Raw genomic sequence first — 24459 nt, 5'->3', positions numbered from 1 at the left:
ATCAATCACAAATTATTCTTCAAGTCAGACAACATACAGAGTTATAATTCATTTCAATCAAACCCCTTAACTGGAACTCAAAAGTTACATATGTAGTAAATTGCAGTATGTATTTGTAGGTCTTATTTTAATTCAAAGTCAGTGAATTATGATTGAAAATATAGGTCTGGGTGGGAAGTTTTTCCTTTTGTCAATCCTTGACAACATGTATTAAACTGAAGGCACAAGATTCCTTTTACAAGATTATTTCAGTCATTCGAGACAAGTTAATGAACTAAACATTATTAGATAGAGATGATGTGATGTTGAATTACTGTCAGAGCCTCTTTAGCACTTGAACCTAGGGGATAGGATAAACGTATGGTGTCTGCCCCGAGCGTCAGTAACATCTTTCCCTCGTGGAGTTGAGACACTGGTGGTGGAGGTGTTGGTTGATGTCATCGGATGAGGGTTGCACCCAATGATGGCATGAAACAACTGCAGGAGGAAACAAACATATTTTTTAAAAAGAAAGCAGTGATATGATAAACAACAAGGATGTGTTGCAGGGCTTTTAGATAGATGTGAACAGGTGATGAATACAGGGTATATGAGTAAGCATGAGTGAATGCAACATAAATCAGCATGCAGAGTGAAGTCCCCCTGACTGAGTTTTGCTATGGCTCCATTATGAGCTGCTTTTATTGCAATAACATTAAATCACACAAGCCTTTACACTTCCCTTGTTTACCTTCTGTGTTTTTCCTTCATTATAGTGCCATATTGTTTAGCATCCTCCCCTCTTCTGTACATTGCTAAAGTATTCATGAGTGCATAAAAATAAAGTTAATGGTTGAAGATCATCTAACTCTCTTCCAGACTGGTTTTCACTTCTTCCTGAGAACAATGTCACCAAACCGAATGTGGTTCACCAATTCCAGACATCAGTCATACAAGGAAACACATTAACACCAGCTCTCATCTTTCCCATTATCATCATCTCTCACCAGCAGCAGCAGCAGAACTGTCATTATCACTGTGTCCTGAAGTAAACTGCACACAACACTCCTCTTCTTATTTTGGTGTGTGAACCTGTGAAGGGGTCAACATCTGTGTTTCATCCCTATTTACCAGCACACCTGCAGACGTTTAGGGTAGAATCATGCTTCCTGCAGTCTCTGTTTTTAACCATTGCATAATAGAAAAAAAAGAAACTGAGACAGAACAATCAACTTAACAGACAACTGTGACTTTTGTTATTATCTGACTTTTTAAGTCTAAGGTCTCTCTACTGCACATTAGTATTTTCAAGCTCTTCTTAAAGGACACAACAAAAGAGCTACATGAATTAATGTGTGAGCAGAAATACTGTGTTCATCAGCTGTGGGAAATAGTGGTGGGTGGGTGGGGGTGTCCTTGATGAAGTCAGGGACAGGAACACAACTTCCTCTGCAGCAGCAACAATCTGACTTGACCCACCCTGCCCGCTGCCATCAGTGCACCATGGACAGAGCTGCTGTGGTGACGGGCCACAGGACTCCCCCACCTGAATGCAACATCTCCACCTCTACTTTGGCCTTTGACCAACACTTCACCACCACAGCTAAGGGAACACTCCTCCTGGCTGAGATAGTAAGTGAGGACATATTTATTTAGATTTCCAGTATTTGATGTACGGATCATTACAAAATGTTCAGTAGTTCAGAAATGTAACAGCAGAGCCAATAACAACAAGAAGTTAGGCTGGGAACTTTATACTGAATTGTAGCTAAGAGGACATAATTGGCATGTTAAGTATGCCCAAGATATTTGAGTTATGTGAACATGTCCTCAGCAGGTGAAGCTGGTGCAGGCAGGCACACCTCCAGACTACCTGGTCTGCTGGCTTGCTACTGTAGCACAGGCTGACTCATGAGGTCAATCTGGTTTTTTGAATATTTTATTTGTGATTTTTTTGTTTTCTTAACATATACACACTCACACATAGGACACCACGAAAAATAACTAGCAGGGTGTTGCAGAACTTAAGGATCCACAGATCCACAGATAGTCCTCAGATGCTAACAATAGCAACATCTCCAAGGGAAAAGAAGGCTGCCCCTGCTTCCAAAAGATGATGTGGTCAAACAACCATTACTTACTTTTTAAATAAAAACAAAACAAAACAAAAAAAACAAACACCGACAGAACACAAACACACACACACACACACACACACACACACACACACACACACACACACACACACACACACACGCGCACACACACACACACACACACACACACACACACACACACACACACACACACACACACACACGACACACACACACACACACGACACCAAAAGAACGCCATAAATAATAGTACAAGTACGGAAACTATATTAATAGTAAGGAGTAAAAATAATCATAATAAATTGGGTGGGACACAGTCAGACCATTGATTAAAATACAAAAAAAAGCACATACATTACATTATCAAATTATAATGTACGTACACATAAACACATTTTTATCACAGCAGCAGAGATTATAGGTAACATAGTTAGGTCTCATCAAATAACAGAAATGGCTTCCACACTTTTAGAAAGTGGTTATATGAGTTTTGTCTTTCGCAGCGAGTTTGTTCAAATTTAACAATAGAACGCATTTCGTTGAGCCATGTCCTGAAACATGGGGACACCGGAGACTTCCAAAGAAGTAATATTAATTTTTTGGCTGCAACCATGCCTGTACTGAGGGCCTGTTTCCGATGGGGAGAGAGGGCCCTCGTCCTGTCTGAGCAGCCAAATATCGTTAGGTTGCTATCAGGCTGAATGGTTATTTGATATTGTTTAGAAAACCAATGAAATATATCACACCAGAACTTACCAAGCACAGGACATTGCCAGAACAAGTGTGCTAGTGATCCCTCTGCCGTGCCACATCTGTCACACATGGGAGAGACTGCTTCATAAATCTTACTTAGCTTGGTTTTAGAGAAATGTAGTCTATGTAATACTTTGTATTGGATTAATCTATATCTGGAGTTGATTGAACAACTCTTAATGTTGGACAGGCCCTCCTCCCACAACTCATCAGACACATGGACACATAACTCTACAGCTCAGGCCAATCATGAGGTCAATCTGTGTTCAAACATTGTTAAAATGATAATGTATACTACATAGAAAATTCTAAAATTACAGAACATAAAGTATATCTGAAATAAAGTACACCTGAAATGGAGTAGTTTAAGTATTCAGATCTTGTTGATATTCCTCAAACTCTACAGTTTGAGTTACAGGAAAAGCAGAAAACTAACAACTCTTTTTCTATGAAAAAAAGGAAGTTAACCCAAAACACACCAAGCAAATCAACTCTCCCTCCTTTCTCAGCCTCATTGTGTCTCTTCCTTTCTAATTCAGCAGAGGGAAAAGTCACGACAGCCTCTTTGTAAATACAGTCTGGCTGACTGCCATGCAGAGACTGTGCAGGCAGGAGCAGAGCAGCCTGATTGAAAATGATTGCAACAAGTTTCAAAGTAGCCTCATCATATCAACAGCACACTGTTTAACCCTGGCATACCTTCAATTTGAATTTAAGAATCAGTTAATGAAATCTACTCTCTGAAAACACATTTTAGGGATTTTTTTCACGAAATGTCGTAAAAGATAAGGTTGTAAGGCATGTTTCACGCCAGACATATTAGCTCAAAACAATTTGAAACATCTCAAAAAAATATTTGGCTGTGGAACAGGAAGGGTGGTGTGAGTTAGTGCTGGCAGGAAGGAGGACGGGTTACTCACAACAACTCTTTGATACGGAAGAGACGTCTGTGAGACGTTTGTGGAATGGGGAAAAAAGACTCCAGGAATAACGCATTGATAAAAAAGTTAACCTAAAAAACAAGACTGACATAAGACACGAGTTTATGATTTTCTGTTGAGTTAATTTGAGTTGGATTTAAATCTCCTCTCCTCTCCTCTCCTCTCCTCTCCTCTCCTCTCCTCTCCTCTCCTCTCCTCTCCTCTCCTCTCCTCTCCTCTCCTCTGCTCTCCTCTCCTCTCCTCTCCTCTCCTGCAGGTCTTTGGTATGTTGGTGTGGATTCTTGTGGCGGGTACTGACTATTCTCGCATGTCTGCTTTCTGCTGGGTGATGTTTGTTGCTGTCTTGTTCTGGGTTCTGACTGTCTGTCTGTTTGTGATTTATCTAACTGGAGTCCATCACAGGATACAACATGTCCCCTGGACTACACTGGTAACACACCCATACAAATACAGACACACTGAATACCTGATTTTTTTGTTTTGTGACTTTGTGCTTACACATAATAATATACATTTGTTTGTATCTCTCTCTCTTCTAGTCTCTATGTTTAAACTGTAGTGCTACAGCTCTGTATCTGGTGACAGCTGTGGTGGATGCTCTATCAGTCAATCAGGCCGTCAGGGGACGACATAACTACAACTGCTGGGCAGCATCTGCAGTAAGACCATTCAAACTCTGCCCATTAAACAATCTGTCCAATGTAACCCACAGAAAAATATGTCTGAAACAGAATTTTGCTGTAACTAGCAAAAGTGATTACTAATCAGCAAAATGTACATCTAATGCTCAAGCTGTGTTTCCCCAACACATGGGGTGAAAGTCACTAGAATCACTTGAAACGCACGACTTGAGTCCAAGGATGGTTGTTGGACTAAAGATGAAATTAATGAAAACACTAAAGGTTTCAGAGAAACAATAAGGAAACACAATGTAGTAGTGTCAGGAAGAATAACAGTGACAATTCAAGAAGAGGTGAAGGTCCTGAATAAACAGTGATTAGTTCACTTTCTCCCTGAACTGATCCTAAAGAGCTCTGAACCATCCAGTGAACATCACATACGCAATAAAATAAGCCTTCAATGTCAATTATTAACACAGAAGCAAAGAGTAATAATGAATACAGAGTAGTGAATAAGCATTGCCTCATGACTTTATCATGACCGGAGCATTACCCTTGCGTTGTACATCTTTCTGTGTGGATATGCAGCATCTGTATTGTTCTAATTTTAACCTTTTAATACTTTGTTAAAGGCAAATGACTCCGGTAGTTTCAGTCTTCACTTTATGATTTGAGCTTTGAAGATGTTAAATTCAATATGATCAGTAAATGCATGAGCCTCCTATTCTATGGACACACACACATTTCACCCATGCTTAAACATAGACTGAGAACTAAAGGATTTTTCTTTCACTCTGAAATAAAATCTGCCTTTCAGTAGTTAAAGTTAAACATTCACCCTTGTCACTGTCCCCTTCTTGATTTCCAGTTCTTTGCATTCCTGACTACACTGTGCTACGCAGGCAGCACTTACCTGAGCTACCGTTCCTGGAGAGCCACAGAGGTGGGACAATGATCTCATCACTTTGTGTCCATCGGACTCTGACTGGAGGACATTTCTGATGGAGATCTATCCCTTCAGACCAGGATGAGACTGAAGTTAAACTAAAAACTAATAAAAAGAAGAAGAAACTATAATATGTCTATGATGGAATACCTTTTTGTTTGCATGTTTTTTGTTTTTTTTTTCTAGGCAGAAATATAAGAAGAGGAAGACAGATTTTGTGCTCACCTTAACTTACCAGCAAAGTTAAGAAAGTACATTAAAAACACAAGTAGTTAACAACAGCTTAATATTTATTTGATGTGAGGTTGATGTTCTTCTAATCAGAGCAACTCTACACACAGTCACTTTTAAGTTCCCACAGTGAGACACAGGACAGCGCTAAGACACCAAATTCAGAATAACTCAGCACCTCAACATAAACAAGGTCAAGTAGAAACAAAGACAAATCAACAAAGACAAAAAGAATTTGCTCTGTAATGATTTTTATTGCTAACACTAAATTTTGGATTGCACAGCAGCATGATCATATGATTATATGTGTATCATTCAATCTGTGAACCACATCTCTCAATGAATTTGTTTTATATTCCAAACCTAGCAGTCACCAGAGGAAACCTAATACCCGTGTCGTCTCACCTTTCATAACTTGGCAAGAGGCCGGCTCAGGAGGAGTTCCATGTGCTCATAGCTGATAATTATATAATTCATGCAGTTGATGTTAAACTAATAGCTCAATTGATTTCTCTTTCTTTATGTGATTAAAAATAATTATATAATAAGTGTCCCTTTGTTTAATGTCATTTTGTAATCATTCGTTTGTGTATTGTAATGAGTTACAGTGATAGACCATGTTCTTCTCATTTATATTTGTGTTTACTTTATTCTTACTGTATACAGGAGCTACATTCATTAAGCCTACTGTGAACAATACAGATGACTCCTTAGTTTAGAGTCAGTGAACAGTTAATTATCAAAAGCATCAGTAGCAGTAGGTTCAATCAGAAAGGAGCAGGAAACAGCCACATGCTCATCTAGGCATAGGCTAATTTTCTAGCTATTAGCCCGCCCTGCCACACTAGGATTCACCTGCCGTGAATCCACAGTGAGTCTTTCTCCCTCAATTATGTATCTTTGATGTAGTGGATTGTTGACAATGTATCAGGATGCGTATTGTATCGGCCTCAAACCAGAGATGTCCAGCCCTGTTCTTCAGACATGAGGGTCTGCTTCACACCAACTCTAGGATCTGGTCTTCTGTGGACTGTACCAGCCCGAGGAATCTTCAACATTTCATTGGTGAGTTTAATGTGTGTTTATTTTGCAAAGGAGGAGTCAGTCAAGGGTTTGTTACATGTGGATTCTGGGGGCGGCCATTTTGTTTGTATTCAGTGAACATGTAATGCCTCCAATGCTTCTATTAGGTCACAATAGGATTTCAAGAATGGTAGGTGTCATAACAGTCACAAAGCCTTTCAGAATGTAGAGTCTGAGTTTTTAAACATATACAGGACCAAGCTGACAGACCACACACACACTTCACAGATTTAATCTGGAGAACACAGTCAGAGTCAGAGAGACAGCAACAATCCTCAAACCAAAGAGAGAAATGGAAAACTCAGAATCAACCAGCTGGTACCAACCGATGGACATAGATGAGTCAAATGAGACTCTGGAGGAGATCATCACAAGGTATTGTCGCTGGCCAAGCCAAGACAAACCTCATCCTCAATACCATCAGAGGCGCCCACCCCAACGGCAGGAGAGGTATCCCGCTGCCGACAGCCAGGTCCAGGAGCTGCAGGAGAGGCTGGAGGAGGAGCATAAACAGAGACTCCAGTGTGAGGAGGAGAACAGGTGTTTGAAAGAACAACTGAAACGCCTGAAGCACTCCTTTCAGCCTCAGAACCTCACCCATTATGTGCAGCACACCACAGGGAAGTTCACTGGTATAATCAACGACCTAAACCAGAAGCTCACAGCCAAGGAGGAGGCCAATAAGACCCTCAAGAAGGAGGTGGAGGACCTGAAGCAATGGCTGGCAGAAGCCAAGACCAGCCAGACTGAGCTGTCCTCCAAATTAACATCACAGAATGAGGACATGGACAGACTCAAGAAGGAGGTGGACAATCTCACCAATGAGAACGAAAACCAGACCTGGTTGGGTGACCTCGTTCTGAATGAGCTGGCCGAGGTCAGGGAGAAGCTGGAGGCGCTGGAGGCCTTAGACCTCAAGGAGCAGGTGGACAAGCTCACCAAGGACAAGGCAAACCTAACCTGGTGGAGTGACCGCCTCATGAATGAGCTGGACGAGGTCAGGGACCAGCTTTGGACGCTGTGGGCTTCAGACACCAAGGAGGAGGTGGAGGACCTGAAGAAAAGGCTGGCAGAAGCCACGACCAGTCACACTGAGCTGTCCTCCAAATTAAAATCCCAGGAGGACGACAGTGACAGACTCAAGGAGAAGGTGGACCAGCTCACCAAGGAGAACAAAAACCAAACCTTGTGGAGTGACTTTCTTATGAAAGAGCTGGAAAAGGTCCGTGAGCAGCTTTTGGTGATGGAGCCCCCCAACCATCTGGCTCTCAAGGAGGAGACTGATCTTGCAAAACTTATGAAGAACCTGTCCCTCCAAGACAACACAGGGCCCTCCCTTCCCAGGGCTGAGACTTGGACTAAAGAACTGATCAAGATCTCTCCCTGGTGAACAGCCCCCTAAACAGCTGCTGCCCCTCCTCCGTGGGTTTTTCTCCGGGTCACTCCGGTTTCATCCCACACAAAAAATTGGAATAAATTCGTGAAAAATATATGTTCTTTGCTTTGTTTAGATTTCTGTATTTGTCACACTGTTGTCTGTATAGAGAGTCTGATGTGTAATAGAATCAAATGTGTTTGCAGAGTGTGTTTGGACAGGTCTAATAGATCCAGGGTCTCTGAGCTTCAACATCTCTCTCTGAGGTTTTTCTTATTAACTGACCTAAATGCATGAAACCTTATCATGAGTCTGCAAGCTATTCATTTTATGGTATCATTTCTTAAAATTCACATTTAACCTCATACACATGACACCAAAACAAATAATCAATAAAACAAAGGGGACAATGAAACTAACAGTAACACAAAACAACAAACAAACAAAAACAAGATCCACAAACAGAACAGAAAAAACAACTCCTCACACCGACAAGCTCCATCTCTATAATTTCAGGATTTGTTTCTTCTTTAAATAAATGTTAGCTGTTTAAAAATAGATTCAAATAACAGAAAATCTTTGATCACAAATCAAATTTTCAGTACTCTCACTAAAACTTATGAACTAAGTGCGTGTAATACTTTAACACATATGTTTTCAAAATGAAATATTTGGTTCTTTTCAAGGGCTGATGATTTTTCCAGTTTTAAATAATATTGCAGTTTGTCACTCCAGTGTTTAAGTGAGCGAGGACATGTAGCTTTCCAGTGTTTTAAAAGAACTTTCTTAAATACAATAGAGGAAAAAAGAATAACCCAGCTTTGTGGATATCTGACTCTTACATGTGAGACATCTTGAAAGATGCAAATATAAATATTGAAATTAATTTCCACTCCCAAAACCTCAGACAACCAACGCTCTATTTCAACCAAACCTTCTGAACTTTAGTTCCAAAGTGCATGAATCAGTGAATCTGTGAGTCTGCATTTCACAAATTTTCATTGACTGTAATATCTCTTGTTAAACTCCAACAGTCCTTCCATCTCAATTTGATATCCTTCCTCCCTAAATCTTGGTTCCATGAATTCATTCTAGTTTGCAACGTAGTTTCAACAGAATATGATTTCTGCAAAACCTTATAAACTTTACCAATTCAATGATTACACGTTTCTGATAGAAATAGATTCCTCTAAATCACTCTGCTCTGTGTAAGAATGTAGGTCAAACATTTTAAATACACTTCTAAGCTGCATATACCTGAAAAATTCTTCATTAGAGAAACAAAAAGTGGATTGAAGGTCGGTCCAGGAGATACATTTATTTCCACTGATCAGGTCTTCAGTAGTCTCTGTACCTCTCTCCCTCCATGCAGACCAGTTTAAAGGTGAGTTCTGTAGAGTTATGACAGGACTGTCCCAAATAATAGTTTGTTTTGGAATTGATATTGACTCACTGAACATCATTCCAACTGACTGCCACACTGCAAAAACTGAAATCTAAGTAAGATTGAATATCTCAGATCAGGGTGAAAGTTGATTTTTTTTTTTGCCTGATCAGATCATTTTTCTCACTAAGTAGTTTTTATGTTGGAGTGTTTCACTTGTTTAGAGTGTTTTGGTCCTAAATGATCTCAGTAAGATATTACAGCTTGTTACTGAGATTTTATGACCTATATTGAGTAATACAAGCTTGAAACTAGAATATCAAGTGTTACAAAGCTTTATGTGATTAAAAATAATTATATAATAAGTGTCCCTTTGTTTAATGTCATTTTGTAATCATTCGTTTGTGTATTGTAATGAGTTATGACTCGCTGACATTACTGTATATAGTGAGATAAAATTGTGTTATAAACCTAACTATCATTACTGTAATGTATGAAAATACACAATGTGTATAATCTATTCAATGAATTGATTGAAAAAGTTATTTTTCTTCAAAGATGGCATCGACCCTAAAGCACATTGTATATTCACTAGCTGCTGAAGCACTGTAGAGACATAGCTACGGATCACCAGCTTACATAAGACAGCTATTTAAGGTGTTACCATCATTATGTGTGCACCAGTTGGGATACCAGTATGCCGAGATTTTTTACGATGCTGCAGGACACACCCTTGAGCCAATGCCTGAAACTATATTTGTTGATAACACTGGTTAAAAAACCTTGACGGCATCCTGGCCAATACAGTCTTTACTTGGCAGCTTGTTCCTGAAGATATGAATAGCCATGTGTAGTAACTATTGATCACATTAATAATATAATGAGGCTAAAGCAATTCACCTCAATTACAACAGGTTCTCAGCCTTTCTAGCTTTGTCAGGATATAGACAACTTAACTAACAGCCAACAAAGAGTCTGCCATAAACTCATGATTAATCAGGTCAGTAGGGCAAATGCCAAGAATAGATGCAACCATCCAGCTTGTAAACTTGAGGTGCAGTACCCATCATTAGTTTTGTCAACTAACCCTATGGATTGACAGCCAATTAATGACTTTTGGCATATTGCCCATTTAGTAAGGACTCTATTTGACACAGTTTAATAGAGGAGTGTAATGTTATAGCTATCAGAATCTGTCTGTAGCGCTGGTAGCAATATCTTGCTGTTTTTCAGGGTTTTAATCGCCTCCTGAAAGTTCACAACATTGTAGGAAAGGGCCTTTTAGTGACGTTTATAGTCTTTATATATTGTTCTTGTCGCACTAAACAAACCTGATATTTGTTAAAATAAAACTGTTGTTGCTAATCTTTTTACTTTTACCAAAAGTCCAATCGTAAAAAGCTTGAGAACTGCAAGAAGTATCATCTATTGGCCTCATACACGGTGTGTACATAACAATCACATCACCCTGCAAACACCTGTAGACAATGTTGATGAATAAATGGTTTATAAGGAAAGAGGTGTATTTAAATATATACCATCATTCTGTTTATTCTCACAGGTTGCAAAACAATCCATGACATATAAAAACACATCTCCCTGCCTCCTGTGCTGTTACCAACATGACAACACTGGCAGTAGTAAGAAACAATACAAACTTCACTGATCAGTGCAGCCACTGCTTTTCTTCAAAACAGGTTACATATTTTTCTTTATGCTCACACTGGAACTTGGTATGATGCCTCCTATGGGGCCCTGTCTTGCAACATAGCTTCATGTTAACTGCAGTCCCAGTCCCTAACTTCTAGCAACAGCACTCACTGTCAATTTGTCTGAAGCTTCAGAACAGACTTTAGAATCCAAACCCTGCTTTACATATGATCCACGAATGCAAGATAATCACACTCACTTTTCTTTATATATGTTTTTCAATCATTTCTACCTGACTCTAAACTTATTTTTGACTATTAGTCATTGCTACAAAAAGTATCAGCAGAATATTGAATAAAAAAAAACTAAAAGAAAAATGACACCATTCAGTGTACCATACATCAAAGGAAAAGTCCACACATCTGTTTGTACAGGTTTTACAATGTTATAACCTTCTTCATGTCATGGCTACAGGACAGCTAGGCTCTAAAACTGGGAGCTGCCAAAGTGAACTTAGATTTATAATAATAATAATAATAATAATAATAATAATAATAATAATAATAATAATAATAATAACAAACAACAACAACAACCACAACAACAACAACAATAATAATAATAATAATAGATTTTATTTATAATACAATTTTAATTTCAGGAAATCTCAAAGTGCTACAGGCACACATTAAAAAGGAAGGGAACAAACTTGAATTTTTTTTTTTTTTTAATTAATTAATTTAAATTAGTTAAAATCCTCTGTAAAGAGAAAGGTCTTTAAGTGTTCATTAAAAGCACCCACAATCTTTGGGGTCCTGAGGTGGCTGGGCAGGGAGCTCCACAGACGTGGTGCAGCAGCAGCAGCAGCAGCACAGAAGGCCCGGTCTCCCATGGTCCGGAGCTTGATTCTGGGAGGGTGGAGGAGGTTTATATGTGCAGAGTGGGAATTCCGGGTTGGGGTTTGCTTGATTGCCTGATAGATTGATTCATGTGAATAAGAAAAAAGGGTCCCAAAGGAAGAGGACACGTGGAGAAAGTCTGTTTAGAATCTGTAAAGTGATTTGGCTGTCAAGGCCAAAAAAGAACAGGGTTTAAAGAAAGGAAATATTTATTTTGGGTGAAAACAAGTTATATTTGTTATATTCTGCATTACCACATCATTCCTCTCCATTTGTGCACAGAGGTTATTCAGCACCTCATCAGCCTGACTGACCCTGTTTCTCTTCATGAAAGGGAACAAAGGTCCAGATCCCTTAACAGTGGGGAAAACAGTTTTGTGAGAGATTAAAGAACCTTTAAGCAGTGAGAGAAGTGGGGACCAGCCATCGTGGTTACTACAAAGGACCTTGAGTTTCTCTTGGAGAGAGGTTAATGGGATCAGCAGTAAACTAGCTTTTAATAACAGTTTGCCTAAACTCAGGGAGAACAGAGATTACTGCTTTCAGAACCCTCTCTTGGTTCTTTCACTGCATTGTTCTTTCCTTCAGCCCATACAATTAAAGACTCAGAGGTTTACCAAAAACTGAACCACTTCCTTCTTCTTCTGCAGGAAGATACTCCTTGTCAAAAAATACAAACTATCTTATTTGGCAACAATACTTCTGAATAAGTAGAGGGGCTATCTGGGGAAGGGACCAAGTGTGCTGTAAAAGAAGAGACATGCTTTTAAAATGGAGAACGATGCATTCAAGGTTATAAAAATAGTTTCTAAATACTGTTGTCCATTTGAAAGCTTCACAAGTTAACTGATGATGGTGTGGTGAGCAGGTGGAGCTCACCTGCTCACAGATCAACACGTGAAGAGATCATTTTTCCGGTAACGACAGATCTAAACTAAAAAAACAAGACTGAGACAGAATGTTCAAAGTATTGTGGTTGGTTTTGGAGACAACCACACCTGTGAGCTCTAAAACAGCACCACTGGCTGGTCTGCCAAAATGAAATCATGAAACACCTTTTCAAGGTCACAGAGTACATGACATGCCAAAATACTAAAAACCACAGAAGCAAGAGAGAGATGGGAATCCAAGATGGAGATGCAAGATTGTGATCTCCGTACATATCATGTTGCTGCTCATGAAAGAATGTAATAAGTGTGTTAGATGACATGTGTCTGCATGTGACTAGATGTCACTGTTAATTGGTACATGATGACAGATAACTTGTCAGTAGGTATTATAACATGGTGTGTATGTGTGTTGAAGCATTTAAAGCACATCATTCTTCGTTCTACATGCATGAATGTATGAGCTTTGTAAATCCAACAATGACATTTTACCGGTGCTTTGAATTGGAATGAGCAGATGATAGAAATGTCAACTGAGGGAATCATGCCTTTGAGTTATATGAATTCAACATTGCTCTTTCTGATTGTCCCCAAGCTCTTTATCTTCAACTTTCATCTTTGACATCTTTTAAATGACAAACAATGGGGACTGTTATCATAGTTTAATATCCTTTTCTAAATCATACTGTGACAACAAAAATGTGGTGAATATAGAGTTTTTATTGGGGATAAAGGTGTAGCTATGATAAACAAGAGCAACCAGTTAACTCTCAGAGTGCACAGACTAACTTTTCATCTCATCAGATTGAATGTTCTTATCCCCAATGTGAGGAAAAGTCAGATACAAAAGTAGAAACTGACATGAGTGGCTTCTGTTTTAGTTTTGTATTTTCCTAGTTGTGTGTTTCTTATTTATTTCCTGTGTTGTTGATCATTCCTTGGTTGTCTTGCTCATTGTTACTCTGGTTTTGTTAATATTTTCATGTTTCATACTTCTGTTGCGTGCCCTGTGTTTCATGTCTGGTGTACGTGTATGAACTTTCCTTTGTGCTTCTTCGTTCAGTCTCCTGTGTTTCCTGTTTTATTTTGGATATCTTGCTCTTTGTGTGCTTTTGTTTGTGTTTGATTTCCTTCGTTGATTTCCATTTTATTTTGTAGTTTTACCTTATGTTTTAAGTCTTGTTTCCTACCCTCTGTATTAGAAATGTTATCTTTAAGTCTTCTGTTTCTCAGTGATCCTTGTTTGCACTCATTAGTTCCACCTGTGTCCTGTGTCCTGTGTCCACACCTGTTGCTTGTTACCCTGCGTGTATTCAGTTTCTCTGGCTGTTTCCGAAACGGCCTGCTACATACTTATTAATGTAGTAGGCAGTAGGTATTTCCAACGACATGCTGCGTTTGAATTTAGTATGTAGTATGACTGTTCTGTTTGATCTGTGTTGCAGTACGCTGAGCCAGGCGTCACTAGATTTCCAGTTTTGGAGAGCAGAAGTAGACAACAGCGAAGCCGATAGAGAAACTGCTTCTTTAGCATCATTTATGTTTTAAAAGGTTTGGAAGTGGTTCATATGTAGTTCAATAACTTTCACAGCACTCAAAAACAGATTTCCTCCCATCAAGAAAGAAGAGAAAAGAAAAAGCGGAACGAGCGCTGTGCATTGTGGGAAACAGTACGTGAGGCAGACTGGTCCGATGCATACTGTCAAATTTTCCTGAATCAGTAGACATCCGGGGAGTTTTGGCTTACTGCAGATTTTGCTCTTGTTCACATACTACTTACTACATACTGAATTTTGGCCAAATCAGTACGTACTGCTAGTATAGTAGGCGGTTTAGGAAACAGCCTCTGTTTCCCCTCTCCTGTGTTGGTTCATTTGTCTTCCCTTATGTCTTTTCCAGTGTCTTAATGCTGCCAGCGTTTCTCGTGTTATCTTTTTGTGTTTCAGTAACGATCATTAGTTGCCCTCTCCCCTCCCTGGATGAACTTTAAAGCTCATGGTGCCTCAAGAAGGCGAGAAACATCCTCAGGGACCAAACACACCCGGGTCACAACCTGTTTGAACTTCTGCCCTCGGGCAGGAGATACAGGACATAAAAGAAAAGGACAAACAGGCTGAAAAACAGTTTTTAAGCAGTGAGAGAAGTGGGGACCAGCCATCGTGGTTACTACAAAGGACCTCGAGTTTCTCCTGGAGAGAGGTTAATGGGGTCAGCAGTAAACTAGCTTTTAATAATAGTTTGCCTAAAATCAGGGAGAACAGAGATTACTGCTTTCAGAACCCTCTCTTGGTTCTTTCACTGCATTGTTCTTTCCTTCAGCCCATACAATTAAAGAGTTTTGATTTTGTTTATAAAGTCTTTTTTTCTCTGCATTTTCGAGTTCTCCTCTTTTTGTTTAGATTTGTGACAAAATTGTACCGCATACAATGTTTTCATTGTGTACATATCAGAGCACCAAAGTTGGCTTTTGGATTTATCTGTAATGTTTCAAAGTTTCTTAGATTTATTTTTTAAATATTTTATTTAGTTATTCAAATAAAAAGAAGTGACTTTTGTTTTTAATTTGGAGAGTCAAATCAAAACTATGCCTTTTAGTAAAAGCATCAGAATTAAATATGGCTTATTAACATTTCTCTATCCACTGAAAAGAGAGCAGAATAAAAAAACCAATGGGACATTATTTTAAAAAATACCTCCATGATTTTTTTTAAAAAGTTAACAAAACAAAGCTTTCTTAATTTCAGTGTGCAAAAAGCTTTTAATCAATGGCCTTTTATTCAAACAACAGGAACTACAGCCAAAAAAAACCCATGTGTTTCTATAAACTGTGTTTAACTCCACCACAAACATTCATGAACACCATTTATCATTAACCAGTTATCCTGTTTTCATTCTTTCTGAACCAGAAAACAATTTTCAAGAAGAATAAAAAATGTACAAAAAGTGGAACAAACAATCCTCTTCACATTTGTTAGTATATGTCACATTCATAACGTATATAGCTTATTTTATACAAACAAATAGTTCTTCATTTACAGTTTATGACAGTGGAACAGTAATAGATCAAAGTTAGTTTGTGTAAGTTATTACGCTTTATCTGCGTCTACTTCTGTTTGTATTGAATATGACCTCTCCCCAGTGCGCTCCTAATGAGGTAATCCCGACTTTATCATAGCGGCCGCTCAGAATTCTGAGCCCTGCCCTCATGTCGGTCGGGAAGAAGTTAAAGGTGTCCTGTAACACATAAATGAAAAAATCTTAATTCAGAGAAATTAGCAGAGTTAAAGATCACTGTAACAAAAAGAAAGAAAGAAAAAGACATCATACCCCTGATGGATGGCCGGCAGACAGGAAGCGACCCCTACTGGTCACAAAAACCATGTGATAGATGTAGCCATTGTGTTTACCGGACACCTAAAACATGACATAAGCTGATTAACACAGGTGTTACATTTGGTTGGTCCTCAATATGTAAATACATAATGATGGAGTAACAATACATAGATATAGCAACCACTAACATTTACGAAGCAAATAAAATACATTGGAGTATATTATTGTAGATTATCTAAAATTGTCAATAAGCATAACATTGTGAAGTATAATGATTAGACTAATAAGTGACATTGTGTAATCTAAATTCTTACATGAAAAATCAGATCAAGGTTTGAATCAGTCTCTTTCCCCTTAGACCAAACAAAACTCTTATTCTAATATCATGAAATCTCTGACCTGAATTATGGTCTCATCTTCATATAGATGCATCTCTTGTAAATTGCCCGCTGCTCTTCCAATCTTGTCAGTGCAAATGTAGTCATAGCACAGCTGGAAACTGTGAATGAAGACACAATAACAATCAGACAGAAAACATCAGCACTGGTCAGAATGAGCAGAGAAAGAATTGAAACCATCTGGAGCAGGAAGAGGGCGTATGGAACAACTGTGGTGTGGACGGTAACTGAACCACGAGGCTCTTTTCAGCTTTATAAAAAAAGACTTTAAAGGGGATTTTATTTTGAAAATACAGTAAAGCTAATAGATAACTATTAACTTACACTAATATCTCAAAATAAGACAATGGGATTAAAGTATTCACATTTTTGAGAAACTCTTTTTTTTCAAATTAAACAATGATTTCCACAGTAAATGACTAGATAAATAGCTTAACAAATGTTGAAGAGATTATTTGTGTAAAGCCAGTCCCAAGCCGGGTTAGTGTTAAAGGACACAGACTCTACGAGCAGCAGAGCAAAGTTGGCTGAAACACTTCAAAACAGTTCTACAAACCAAAACCACAACACTTAAGATATCATTTGTGATCCTACATTTGTAGATCCTACATTTGTTATACAGTAGATAAATATGAATCCATGACTTCTGTATAATCTGAACAATTATCACCACAAATTGTTTCTAAATGCTTTCAGTACAGGCTTCCTGCCACTTAAGAACGGTGAATAATATTAAGAACCTTGGATCAAAACATACAAATAGCTTTGCTTAATTTAAGACCCTTTTTAACAAAAATATGAAATACACAACCCTATCTCCCTTTAACCCCATCTTTGCTGGGATAATTTCCCCACAGTCCATCAAATGGATAAGAAGAAGAAGAGACTTACCTAGCAACAAACGAGCGGGGTCTCTCCCAGACCCTGATGGTTGTGATCCGTCCTGTCCCCTGTGTGGAGTACGAAGTGCCACTACCTTGTCCAACACTATTTGAGTAGGAGAAGCCTATCGAGGTAGCTGGAGAGATGAAGCAAGTTGTTGTTTTAAGTCAACGAGGATGTCACTGTTTCCTAACTGAAGTTGACTAACAACTTGTAAACAAATAGAAAACACTTCATTTTGAATCTTAAAAACTATCACGTCAGTGATAGGGTGGACTTACGGGCTGCCAGGCAGCTGCTGCAGAGCATGACAAGTAACAGGAGGGAAAACATACTGGTGTCTGAAGGCGTCAACAAGCAACACTGAATCAGAAACAAAATCATTCAATGTCAACTTGATTATTTCATTATTTACAGCTTTCTACATTTCTTGTTACATTAAATCATTTTAATATTTCTTTGTTAGATAGAAATTCAAAAATCCCTACATGAACTTATCTGCAAATATAATAATCACATTTTGTAATTTAATTAAATCTGCCTCTAGCTACAGAAAATGAAGGATTGAAAACCTGCAGACGAAGATGTTATGACTCACCTGGGGTCGTGATATCTTGAACACTGCCTGAGTTTAGGACTGACACTGAGTTGTCGTTGATGTTTTTATTGAATCCCTCGGCTCACTCACCTGACAGCACAGAGATACACCTACATGCACACGCCCTAACCTAGCCTTCCTACGTGATGGCTTCTGACAGCTGAACAAAAGCACACCTAATTTATTTTGGCGCAAGGCGTATGTTTTCTTTAGATATTGAACCAGCAGAACAGAACCATTCTGAAGTTTGTATTCAGATCTGTGAAACTTTTGAAACAGATTTCCATTTCTAATAAATAGGAGAATCATAATTCACTCCCTGTCCATTTAGAATAATGTTACTTTCTTGACACTCAGCTGTTTTCTTCTAAAACAGGAATTTACCTTGGGTTTCTGACATTACATAATTATTAGCATTGGGAATGAGCTGGGCAAGGTATCTCACCTCAAGATCTACTGAGAATCTCCCCCAGAGCTTTCAGTCATAACACATGAAATTGAAGTGTTTGCCCATTCATCATAGAAAAATAAAACACTCAGTCTTTACTTTGCTGCACAATTTCAGGACTTCTTGTGATGTCCAAACTTTGGGTTTCAAAGTTTTGTTCCTGATCTTGGGGGCCATGTGGATGAGAAGTGACACTATAAATGTAATGGCATCATCAATTTCATGATATCCCAAGAACAAAGTGTCTGAATACTGCCGTGGACCTGTGACGGTATGAAACGATCCTGTGGACAGATGTTTAGTTTTGTTCCAGTTGCAGGTTATCAGAGGGGAAGTGGGAACTACAGATATCATCTGCCCATGCTTGCCCATCATCCTTTGCTATTTGCTTGCTGCATACTTGGCAAATTGTCACCCCAGAAATATTTGAAAAGATACAAGAAAAAATCTGGCCAGGCCAAAAGACTCAAGACTTTCACTTCATTTCATTTCTCATAACAGTGAGAGAGCTCAAGAGATCACAAGATGTATCTGAATACATAGCTGAAGATCGACAGACTTTTTCTGTAGTCAACAACCAAGGATTCAGACGGTTAGCTTTTCAGTAGCTCAGCTGTTTGATTCATCGAGTAGTGTTGTAGCATCACAAAAGCGACAGTTTTCCACAACCAAGCACATCTGAGTGCACAGTTCTGGTTTAAAATCCCTCTGCTGAGAATCAGTAGATCATGCCAGCCGAAACACAGCTGTGTAACAACAGACTGAGTATCTGTATGACAGTGATGTCTCTATGTTTAATCCTTTGCATAAACTCACAACAGCGCGGCAGCCAACCATTGTGCACTTACAGGCACATGAGCACTAACAGGGAGACACATGCAGCTGATTCCCAAATAAGCTACAAAACCAACCAATTAAGAAAACCATCACCAGTCTGCAAACATATGCATCAGCTAACACAGCACATACAGTTAGAAGGGGTGCACAGTAAATGAGGTTTTAAAAGAGAAATACTCACCTAATACTAGATTAGGTGAGAGGGACAAGTAGAGCCAGGCAGCAAGTTGATGAACCTGTTTGTAGACTATTTTATATTTTCTTTCAGTTGACCAAACTGGAAGAAAGCACACATTATTGCTGTCTCACTGTGAAGAAGAGAGACACATGGGGGGACATCTCAGTACTAGTTACTCTCAAATCAGTATGATGGCTGTCACAGAAACATTCCAGCAGATTAAAGAACTAATATGTTAAAACATATTTATCAGTCAATAACCAGTTGTTAAGCTTAAACTGCAACAGGGGAATAAAACAGATTTTCTGAAGTTGGCCAAAGCTTTTTGCTTTGATTGTAAATAACATACAAAAAAAAAACACTGCCTCTGAATCAAATTGGTCAATAAGAGATTTCTATTAACAACAATAATACAAATTAGTTTTACACAGTATGAACTCTGACACTTACATCACCAAAACAAAAAACAGATGATTTCAAACAGAAAATCCTCCTTACAAACTTCACAGACTGAGTTACATAATGCATGACAGTTCTCCCCTTTCTTACAACAACAAGACCAATAAAATTTCATGTAAGCCTACACACACAGCACACACGCAGCCGAGCCAGACATCTGACAGTAAAGGCAATCATGGCCTTTTGGAGCCCACCACCAAAAACAAGCAATTGGCCTATTATTAAATGTGAGTTGCAGTTTAAGTGTAAAAAAAACAGCTATGATGCAGAACTCCAGTGCATAATGATCGCAAAGGGAGTCGATTTACAGACTGAACAGCGTTTCTATATAATAACCATTTGTTTCTCCAAATAAACCTTCATCACCTTCATAAAACAGAGTTGTTATTTTGGTAATAGATTTAACATACTGCAACGTAATCTTGCTGGTTAAACTTTTCATCCACAGGTATCTCTTGTAACTGCTGGAGTTGAGAAGCCTCCCAAAAGCTTTTGATTTCTGCATGAAATTAAGACCAGCTACAGATCTTCCTTTACCTGTCAACTCAAACTTTTTATGAAAAGCTACTCCAGAAAAAAAATATAATTTAGAGCCTACAAGTGCTATTCCTTAAAAGCAGACACAGTCAAATGAGTCAACCGGATGTTTCAGCACCTCTCATGGCCATGTAGTTTTGAAGCCTCTCAAAGAGGGCACCAGAGGACAACCTGCACCCATCCATTATGAACTATAGCTTTGGTTCAACTTAGGTTAACAACTAGAGATCACTGACGCATGCACAAGACCATCCTGGATGACATTGGGGATTTCTGAGGTATGGCACATGGCATTAGTGAAGGAATATATTTGAATGCATTATTATTCATCATAAGGCCAATGCACTTATTAAAAATGATAGCTTGAAAATAAAATTAACTTTTTTATAAATATCTGTCAAATTCCCCAAATCTGGCTTGACATATTCTCTCACTGTTTCAGGGGTCTATAAAAATGATCTAAAATCTCCTTTTAGCTGAAGATACAGCTGATAAATTAACATTTTAGGAATAGTTTTATCAACAGAACTGTGATCTCGTTTATAAACGTTGCTTATGCACAAAACGGGGCCTGAAACTGCCGCACGCACTGATTTATAAAAACAAACTTGACGGGAAAATGTGACTGCCGGTAAGCAAGCTCTGACCCATGCTTACGCTCATTTTAGAGGCAAGGGGAATTGGCGACGCAGGCGGTGAGAAGGAGAACTGAAGTCAGATTATGCCTTTTACACATTTCATTTAATTGACCATATTAACAGACCTGCGTCACCATCATCACTTAAACCTGCACATTTTATTAGAATGTGACTGTGTTGAGTTGTTTCCAATAAGCTGTCATTAAAAGATAAAAGCGTGTGTGAAAGTTCATCAAATATTTAAAGGTGACATATCATGCAAAATTGACTTTTTAATGGTTCCCTACCTGAAATATGTTTCCCTGGCATGTCTACAAACCTCCCCGAAAATGAAAAAAAAATCCATTCTGCCCCTGTTTTGATTTCTCCACCTTTCTGCAAATGTGTGTGAAACAAGCCATTTCAGACTTCTGTGTTTTTGTTACGTCACAACAATATCCGGTCTGTCACGGAGTCAGAGCTCGGAGCTTGTTCAGCCCATAGACTGTATAAAATACAACTCAACCCCTCCTCCGTTTTTCATTACCTGCACACATGTGTGCTAACAAGGGACGTAGGCTGCCTTAATATACACAAAGGTCGGTTTTACTCCCCACGTCTGCAGATTTGAAGATCTAGTGGATGATTTTTATTTTTCATGGAAAAGTGCTAGCGCTAGTTAGCATAGCCACATAGCTACATGTTCGTAGCTGTAGCTGTGCACTAAGACACACGTCGACATACTGACAAATAAAACAACAAGAAACACAGAATCTGTGACCAATGGTTCAGAAAGGTCCTGCTGCAGGCGCCTCTCCGTCAGGATCAGATCCTGGATCAGATTCAGAGGGTTGAAATTAAGTGATCTCTGAGCAGCCGTGTATATTCAGCCAACATGTAAACATTAGATCAACATGCTGGAGAGCCGAGGCCACATCCACTTCCTGAGGGGGCGTGGTCAGAGAGAAAACAGACCGTTCTGAGGACAGCTGAAGAAGAGGGCTTTTCAGGCATGCCAAAATCTGATTTCAAAGTGTTTTTTTGAGCATAAACTTTAAAGACATGTTTTGGGGACCTCTTAGACCAATATATATTGATGAAAAAAGCGTGATATGTCACCTTTAATCAGCTTTGTCTCACTGTCACATTTCTCTACAGTGTAGAGGAAACACACGGGCCATATCCTAACATGTTCGTCTGGAGGCAAGTAACATCAGAAGACGTAAATCTGCCGTGGAGCAAAGTGACTGTTATGTGTCCAATGATTCTAACGCTGTGCAGAGTGTGATTACTTTAAATAAAGACTGCTGTACGGAGCACACAGAGCGCAGAGACATGGCACCAGCAGCCTCATGCACTCATGTCACATCTTCATCACCTGCTCGTGTTTACTGTGTTAATGAGAAAAGTGTGCAGTAAAGCCATGACCGGTTCTCACAGTTATCCTCATAATCAGTCAGAGCGCAGGCCAAGCTGCCAGTGATGAAACTAACACATAAAAAACTATCATTCACAGATCAAACTTCTGTCAGAAAAAGATAAGAGGACGGAATAATCCTCCTTCTTGCTTTTATTCTTTTTTTTCCCCATTTAGCAAACCAATTTTTACCAAATGTAAAATGCAGGGAGAAAATGATTGCACAGGAGTTAAGACACAACTCACAGTTAAAATTAAGTTTGTGTACACAAGCTTTTACATTTCCACATGACAGTATGAGCAAAACAGTGCTCTAATTGACATATTAAAGTATTCAATTGTGCATGAGTCTGGGAGTAGCCTTTGGTGAAAACCACAGAGGCATTTGGCATCTGTGCCAACAAATAACATGCAAAGTGAAGCGGAGGAATTAAAGCTGGAACACAGTGATATGAAATATTAAACCTTGATGACAGTGGCGAGTCACTTGGATGCTGATAAGTAAAAGCATGACATCAGAGAGTAAACAAAACTGTTTAAGGTTTTTTTTTACTTTTACCTCCTTAACTTTCATTTCTCCTTAACTTTCATTTCTCCTCACTTTCATTTTTATCAGTTTGTATTCTTACTCATGGCTCTCATGGGAGGATGTTGCACAAATGCTTCCCCATTAATCAGCAGAATTCACTTCAACGTGTACAGAGCTCTCTTCTGTATTGTTGTCTTCATGTCCCAATAGCTTTTGCAAGCTGTAGTTTGCTGCAGGTAACTTATAGCTTAGAGGTCATAGTTCATGACATGTCAATCTTTCAGGTTTCCTCTAGTGTTGTTCACTTACTCTTCTTCTTTGTACTTGTTTCTCTGTACTCTCTCTGTGATTTCCTGTGGTCTTGTTCTTGAGTTGGTTTTCAGTTTATTATTTTGGAGAGTATTTTTCCAGTCTAGTTTTACTTCCTGTGTTTTCCCTCTTTTGTGATTGTCTACACCTTTTCCTTGTTGTCTCACCTGTGTCCGGCTACTTGTTACTCAGTGTGTGTATAATGTCTCTGCGTTTCCTACTGTCTATGTTGTGATTCCTTCCAAGTGTTCTTGTATTTTTCTGTCACTTCTGTGTTTTGTATGAACGATTCATCACTAGCTTTTCTTTCTATTACATTTTTGTTAAATAAATCTGCTGCACATGGGTCCTCCTCCTTGTTTTTACCCATTGTGACTTTTACATAATCAATTATCAAATATTCCAGGCATGTTAACATGAGTATGTGTTACCTTACTGAAATGTAGAATTAACAGATGTTGTACATGTTAGATTGATGAATTAATCATTCAGTTTCTCGTTTATTTGTTAAACAAAGTTGTATTGAAATGAAAGAAGAGAGCTGTAGAGACATTGCTTAATTCACATTCTCTTACTTGACTTAATACAGTTTGACAGACCTGAAGTGACAGCAATATAGATCACTTCAGGTAAGAATATACCATATACTGAATAAAGCTGTTATTAAAAATCATTTTTCTGAAACTAGTCAAGATGTTGAGTTTAAAGAGAGAGTAAGGGTTAATCATTTGTTTACTGCACTCTGTGCCTTGTTATACCCCACCTCCTCAGTAGATGCTCTCAGTGAGCTGAAGATGAACTGTTCAGTGTGCACAGCTGCTCACCTCTGAATGAGCAATGCCGTATTCAGCCCACACTGCAGCAGAGAGAAGTTTCACTCTGTAGTTGTTTGAGCAACTTTATCTACACGTCTTGTTCTACAATGTTCCTGATGCTTTGCTGCTTTGGAGATGTTTGTGTGATATCATCTTTGAGCTGGTTTTAATTGTTTTAGTAAAGTGTCTTTCTGTATGACACACATTTGAAAAACAAACCAAACCAAAACAGAGAAA

The 24459-nt window shown here is 38.7% G+C and overlaps 3 protein-coding genes across 5 annotated transcripts; 2 read left to right on the top strand and 1 right to left on the bottom strand.

The window, feature by feature from the left end:
* Window positions 1-1482: 1482 nt before the first annotated feature.
* LOC117822774 (CKLF-like MARVEL transmembrane domain-containing protein 8) lies at window positions 1483-6084 on the top strand. Its single transcript, XM_034697682.1, has 6 exons — window positions 1483-1611; window positions 4047-4053; window positions 4183-4220; window positions 4330-4449; window positions 5279-5353; window positions 5955-6084. Exons 1-6 carry the CDS (start codon window positions 1483-1485, stop codon window positions 5973-5975), a joined length of 390 nt encoding a protein of 129 aa, XP_034553573.1. The 3' UTR covers window positions 5976-6084.
* Window positions 6085-6406: 322 nt separating this feature from the next.
* On the top strand, window positions 6407-8147 carry LOC117822936 (protein Hook homolog 1-like). The gene is made up of 2 exons (XM_034697907.1): window positions 6407-6652; window positions 6899-8147. The coding sequence occupies exon 2, from the start codon at window positions 6963-6965 to the stop codon at window positions 8058-8060; it is 1098 nt and encodes a 365-aa protein (XP_034553798.1). The 5' UTR covers window positions 6407-6652; window positions 6899-6962; the 3' UTR covers window positions 8061-8147.
* Window positions 8148-15616: 7469 nt separating this feature from the next.
* Window positions 15617-23527, bottom strand: LOC117822944 (zymogen granule membrane protein 16-like). Of its 3 annotated transcripts, none has more exons than XM_034697919.1 (6): window positions 23199-23527; window positions 17760-17841; window positions 17488-17614; window positions 16598-16697; window positions 16193-16279; window positions 15617-16099 (listed from the first exon to the last, which is right to left on the bottom strand). In XM_034697919.1, exons 2-6 carry the CDS (start codon window positions 17809-17811, stop codon window positions 15959-15961), a joined length of 507 nt encoding a protein of 168 aa, XP_034553810.1. In that variant the 5' UTR covers window positions 17812-17841; window positions 23199-23527; the 3' UTR covers window positions 15617-15958. The 3 variants fall into 3 exon arrangements, with proteins under 3 accessions (XP_034553810.1, XP_034553809.1, XP_034553808.1); XM_034697918.1 differs by lacking the exon at window positions 23199-23527 and adding an exon at window positions 19543-19645; XM_034697917.1 differs by lacking the exon at window positions 23199-23527 and adding an exon at window positions 18077-18984.
* Window positions 23528-24459: the final 932 nt, after the last annotated feature.

Source organism: Notolabrus celidotus, chromosome 12, assembly GCF_009762535.1.
Source record: "Notolabrus celidotus isolate fNotCel1 chromosome 12, fNotCel1.pri, whole genome shotgun sequence".
Taxonomy (NCBI): Eukaryota; Metazoa; Chordata; class Actinopteri; order Labriformes; family Labridae; genus Notolabrus; species Notolabrus celidotus.
This window is presented reverse-complemented; position numbering and strand designations above follow the sequence as displayed.